Below are 6551 nucleotides of genomic sequence, written 5' to 3'. Positions count from 1 at the left end.
TAGATCGAATGTCAGAGCGATTAAACAGGTTAGAACGGGATTCTATAAAGGGTAACATGAGAATATTTAATATGCCTATCGAAACAGAGGGCGAAATGAGAAATATGAAAAAAACGGTTATTGATAAAGTTTTAAACGTAGCAAGCCCGAGGACAAATGGATACAGGATGACATAAAATACGTGAAGATTATGGGGGAGTTAAAAGATGGTAGACAACCGCTGACAGTAATAACCTTTAGATATGACGATGACAAATATAGAATTTACAAGGGACGCGACGAATTGCGGGCTAAAGGCATACGCGTAGGAGACGATCTTACGCAAAGTCAGAGGGAAGAGTTGCAATATGTGAGAAAGATGGGCAACTGGGGCTACTATTATAGAGGTCAGTTGAAAATTGTAGATAAGGATGGGATACAGATAGACGATGAAAATGAACCTTCAGGTACAAGAGTAGTAAAGAAAGCTACTAGAAAGTTGATCGAAGTGATTGATGAAGATACAAGTATGGATACTTCAAGACCGCTTTATGATATAGACATGGATGAAACATCGGTGAAACATGCATAGGATGAAGGCCAACGCCCAGAAACTACTAGTAAACGATTAAATATAGCATGTTGGAATATTGACGGTTTAATTAATAAAGTATTAGACGAAGATTTAATTAAGTTTATGAATATTTTGACATAATATGTCTATTAGAAACGTGGATAGAGCATGAGATAGATCTACCATTTAATTTGAACGGGTACCAAATATACTTTTGCCCAGCAATAAGAAACAACATACACGGGCGAGCTATGGCAGGATTAGTGGTTTTTGTTAAACTAACGTTAAATAGATTTATTACACGTATATTTGATGACTTCGAATTCTCTATACTGTTAAAGATTGATAAAACAATATCTTTGACTGGTAGTGATGTTGTACTATGTTTAGCATATCTCCCACCGGAACAATCGCCGTTCTATAGAAATAAAGAATATAAGGGTATAAATTTAATAGAAAGTATTTTGTCTGAATACGATATTGATGTAAATAGTAATTTTATGCTCATAGGTGACATGAACGCAAGGACAGCTAATAGACATGATTTTATAACTGTTAATAGAAATGTGGCAGAGTATGAAGCCGTAGTAGATATTTTAGATGATTCACATTTAACACTGAGGAGATCACGTGATACGTCCGTGAATTCGTTTGGCCTGAATTTGTTAGAATATTGTAAAGCTAACGCAATTCGCATTGTTAATGGTAGAATCCATGACGATATAAATGGAGAATACACATATATAAGTCATAACGGATGCAGTGTGATTGACTATCTGATATGTTCTGACGATGTTTTTCAGTTAATAGCAAATTTTAAAATTGAAAATCGAACTGAATCATGTCATATGCCGATCAGATTTGAATATGAAATTAAGGGTCTTCAAGGTAACCGAGATGTTCTAGATGAAAATCGAAATGTTAAGATCAAATACATATTCGATGAAAGAAGAACTCAACAATTTAAACATGAAATATCAAGTAATTTCAGTCAAATTTTTATCACAGAGTTCTGTACTAGAATAGAAGATAATAATACTAGTATTTCGACATTGGTTGGAATATTAACGGACAAGCTGCGATTAAGTGGCAATGTTTGTCTAGTAGAAAGAAAATCATACACAGTTATACAGCCAATGTGGTTCGATGCGAAATGTAGAACTTTAAAATATCTAAAAAACAAAGCTTTAAGAGTCTTCAGGCGAAACAGAATAAAAAGCAATCTTGACGCATATCTAGATTCAAAACGTGAATTTAGTAACTACTGTGACCAGCAAAAGCATAAATACAATGAAAAACAGCTTGAGGAACTTATTGATAAGAATACCAATGCAAAATCGTTTTGGTCAAAGTTGAAAAGGATGACAGTGGAAACTAGAAGGGAAGAAAATATTACTATTGATCAATGGAAAACACACTTTGAACAATTGTTTAATAGTGATTTAGATGTCGATAACATAATCCCAGAGCTAGAAGATATACAATACGATGATGATATAACTGACGAATTGTTTAATGGTGAAATTACTGCAGATGAAGTTGCTCGAGCAGTTAGGTCGATGAAAAGAGGTAAAAGTGGAGGAAATGACGAACTAATTCCTGAATTTTTTCTAGAAAGTATAGAAAGCCTGCTTTGTATTATTATAAAATTATTTAATAGGATATTTAGTGATGGTATATATCCAGAACAATGGTGTGAATCAATCGTAGTACCAATATATAAAAAGGGAAATAGGAACGTACCTGATAATTATAGAGGAATATCTCTTTTAAATGTACTTGGTAAAATATATACAAACGTTATCTGTCGGCGTTTGACGTTTTACGTAAATATATATGAGAAGATAGGGGAGCCACAGGCAGGATTAGAGAAGGGTACAGAACAGTAGATAACGCCTTTGTTTTGCAAGCTTTAATTGACAAACAGTTGGCGAAAAAAGGTGGCAAATTATACGTTGCATATGTAGATTTTAAGAAGGCGTTTGACTTGATTAACAGACCAAAATTGTTCCAAGTATTGTCATCAAATGGGGTACATGGAAAACTCTATAATACTATCAAAGCCATGTATACATTAGTAAAGGCTAAGGTACGGTGTTCTAATGGAGATATGACGGGGAGTTTTATGTGTCCTCTCGGATTAAAGCAAGGTTGCTCTGGGAGTCCGATTATGTTTATCCTGTTCATAAACGATCTTGTTAAGCGGATTGGAGAATCAGGATATGCAGGTATACAGCTCTTCCACACACGGAAGAAATATTATCATTATTCTTTGCTGATGATTTAGCTTTGACAGCGGATACAGTTGTTGGTTTGCAACGTTTACTAAATATATTAAGCACCTTCTGTGACGATTATAACTTGCGTGTAAATGTTAATAAGACAAAAATCATGGTACATAAAAATGGTGGCGTTTTATCGAGAGCTGAACGATGGACCTACAAGTATGAACCAATTGAAGTAGTAAAAGCGTTTTCATATGTTGGTGTTCTATTCACTAACCAGCTAGCTTTAACAAAATGGCAAATGAACAAGCGCTGAAAGGGAAGCGAGTCCTTGTACATTTACTTTCAAAATTGTATAAATATGGTCAGTTGACTAAGGAAGCGTATTTCAAAATATTTGATTCGAAAATTTCACCAGTGTTGTTGTACGGATCGGAAATCTGGGGCACAAATAAGATGCAATCAGTTGAACAGACTCAGATATACGCCTGTAAACGATACATGTGTACTCCTCGTAGGACATGCAATGCAGCGGTTGTAGGAGATTGTGGTAGACATCCTATGTTTGTTTCTACGGCTAAAAGAGTAATAAAATACTGGCTACGCATATTAAAGCTAGATCAAAGTAGATATGTCCGTAAAGCGTATGATATGATGTATATTTTAGACCAAAGTGGTCAAAATAACTGGGCTACAAGAGTCAAAAGTTTACTGAATAATGTAGGCTTCGGATATGTATGGTTGGAACAGAATGTGCATGATGAAAATGTATTTATTAAGAATTTTGTAGGCAGACTGATTGACCAATGTATCCAAGAATGGTTTGGCAAGGTTAGAGATAGTAGTAAACTCAGCACATATGCTTGTTTTAAATTACGGTTTGAACATGAATGTTATCTGAATTGTGTAAATATTCGAAAATTTAGAAGTGCTTTAAGTAAACTAAGATGTTCAGCACATGATTTGGATATTGAAATAGGACGATATAATAATATTCCTAGGCATCAACGTATTTGCAGACTTTGTCAAGGCGATATAGAGACAGAGTATCATTTTGTTCTTAAATGTCCTGTGTATAGCGATCTCAGGCATAAGTATATTCCTTACAAATTCTTTACGAATGTCAATGTACACAAGTTCTATATATTGATGTCTTCTTCTAATGAAATTATTGTCAATAATTTAGCAATGTATATATGGTATGCAAGCAAACTCAGAAAAGATCTTTTGAACTGACTTGTACATGTATATACAATTATGTACCATACACCACATTGTCAATAGGTGTAATATATATTTTGTTATACTATGTTGTCATGGGCCGGCGGCCTTCAGCAATAAAATGTTTGAGTTTGAGTTTGAGTTATAACAAGCGGGGCAATATACGCCCGAAGGCTTACATCATAGGATGGGAGCAAAATTTTAAGAACTTGACTGTTGTAGCCCCAAAAGACTGGAACAACAAAAGGAAAACTTCAAAAAACAAATCTAAGTCCACAAAAAAAAATATTCAAAGTCTACAAAAAAATCCGTATCAGGTACAGGTATGTAAAAATACACCTTAAAATTGGAGGTTCCATCCATGTTGTACAACAGAAAAGTGGGCCGGTTTTTCCCTACGGCCAATAATAAAAAAAGTTTCAAAATAAGCTATTTATAGTAACATAAAAGTGAAGTAATTCAAAAAAAATTATTGTAAGTACAAAAAAGAGATCTGCCAAATAAAAACAAGAGCAATGCAGAGCAATATACACAAAGCAAAGTCATATATGACCTTTGACTCTTAAATGTGACCTTGACCTTGAAGCGAGTCATCCGGAACATGCGCTCTGCACATCGTTACAATGTGGTGAACATTTCTACCAAGTTTCTTTGCAATCCTTCCAGCAGTTCAAGAGTTACAGAGCGGAAACGAAACAAACTGATATGACTTTTGACTCCTAAGTGTGACCTTGACCTTGAAGCAAGTCATCCGGAACATGCGCTCTGCACGTCGTCTTGGTGTGGTGAACATTTGCGTCAAGTTTCTTTGAAATCCTTCAAGGGGTTCAAGAGTTACAGAGCGGACACGAAACAAACTGATATGACCTTTGACTCCTAAGTGTGGCCTTGACCTTGAAGCGAGACATCCAAAACATGCGCTCTGCACGTCGTCTTGGTGTGGTGAACATTTGTGTAAAGTTTCCTTGAAATCCTTCAAGGGGTTCCAGAGTTACAGAGCGGACACGAAATTGCTAACGGATAGACGGACGGACGGACAGACAGACGGACACCAGCGTCATAACATAATACGTCCCTTCGGGCGTATAAAAAGCGGCGTATGGTTGTCAGTTAGAATAATAAGTTTGCCTTAAACGAGAAAGCAATACAAACTGGGAAGAGTATCTGAGGTTATGGATCCTGCATGTAATAATACAAAATATAAAAGTAGTACAATAACAAGATAAATGTGCTGAACAATCTGAAGAGATCAAAATAGAACAAAAAACAAAGACAAATATCAAACAGGGGATGCCACGTACCAAAAACGCAGCCTCCCCAAAACGAAACTCACAGCACGCAGACATACACGCGCACACACACAAAGCCAACACAAGAGGACAAAATGAACAAACAAAGGAACACACACACATACACGCGCACACACACAAAGCCAACACAAAGAGGACACAACGAACAAACAAAGGAACACAGTGGGGCACCGCCTTGGAACGGTCAGTGGCTAAAACAGCACTGGGGAGCTTAAACCGGTTTATGGTGCGCACACAACCTCTTATCCCCACCATGTTCCAAAGACACGGGACAGTGTAAATAAAAGTAATCCCCTCCAGGTGAATCTCTAACACACGTTATGGAAACAAAAAGGCATGGCATGTAAAACACAAAAATGCTCGTGTATAACCTGACATGGAGTCAGCCAGGGTCTTACAAAGAATGATTAATTACTGTAGACATTCAAGTTTACACTTATTTGCATAATTGCCTAAGCATAATAAACTGATTTAACGAGGACATGTAGGTATGTTGGTCTGAGTCTAGGTATGCAAGGAGTTAAGCAGATGTGTGTGTTCGGGTTTAACGTCTTTTTCAACAATTTTTCAGTCAAACGACGGTGTCTTCTTGTAGCAGTGAGCACAATGCCCAACTTTATAGTGCTGCCTCACTGGAATACCACGCCGTAAACACGTGGCATGATACCCCACCTACTTACATTATACTGACACCGGGCTGACCAGTCCTAGCACTATCCTCCTAAGGCTGAGCAGCCCGCCCGCTTAGCTCAGTAGGTAAGAGCGTCGGTCTACGGGTCTCGGGGTTGCGAGTTCGATCCTCGGGCGGGGCGTATGTTCTCCGTGACTATTTGATAAACGACATTGTGTCTGATATCATTAGTCCTCCACCTCTGATTCATATGAGGAAGTTGGCAGTTACTTTCGGAGAAAAGGTATGTACTGGTACAGAATCCAGGAACACTGGTTAGGTTAACTGCCCGCCGTTATATGACTGAAATACTGTTGAAAAACGGCATTAAACAAAAAAAAACCTAATGCTGAGCGCCAAGCGAGGAAGCTACTAGTACCATTTTTTACGTCGTCTTTGGTATGACGCGGCCGGGGATCGAGCCCACGTCCTCCCGCACTCGAAGCGGACGCTCTATCACTAGGCTACCGAGGCGGTAAAGTATTAACTCTTGCCATTAACGCAAGGGAATTTATCTGATCAGGCAGGGGAACCTTGCAGAGAAAAAAAACGTTAAACACAAACGTATATCT

The 6551-nt window shown here is 37.5% G+C and overlaps 1 protein-coding gene across 1 annotated transcript; it reads left to right on the top strand.

The window, feature by feature from the left end:
• The first annotated feature begins 804 nt into the window (after positions 1-804).
• LOC128546354 (uncharacterized) lies at positions 805-2442 on the top strand. Its single transcript, XM_053516787.1, has one exon. It carries the CDS (start codon positions 805-807, stop codon positions 2440-2442), a length of 1638 nt encoding a protein of 545 aa, XP_053372762.1.
• The last annotated feature ends 4109 nt before the right edge of the window (positions 2443-6551 follow it).

This window comes from Mercenaria mercenaria, chromosome 10 (genome assembly GCF_021730395.1).
Source record: "Mercenaria mercenaria strain notata chromosome 10, MADL_Memer_1, whole genome shotgun sequence".
Classification (NCBI taxonomy): Eukaryota; Metazoa; Mollusca; class Bivalvia; order Venerida; family Veneridae; genus Mercenaria; species Mercenaria mercenaria.
The sequence above is the reverse complement of the archived record's forward strand: the minus strand, read 5'-3'. Positions and strand labels throughout refer to the sequence as shown.

Excerpts from the sequence above, each read along its gene's own strand:
- LOC128546354 (XM_053516787.1), top strand. The coding sequence starts at position 805 with ATGGCAGGATTAGTGGTTTTTGTTAAACTAACGTTAAATAGATTTATT.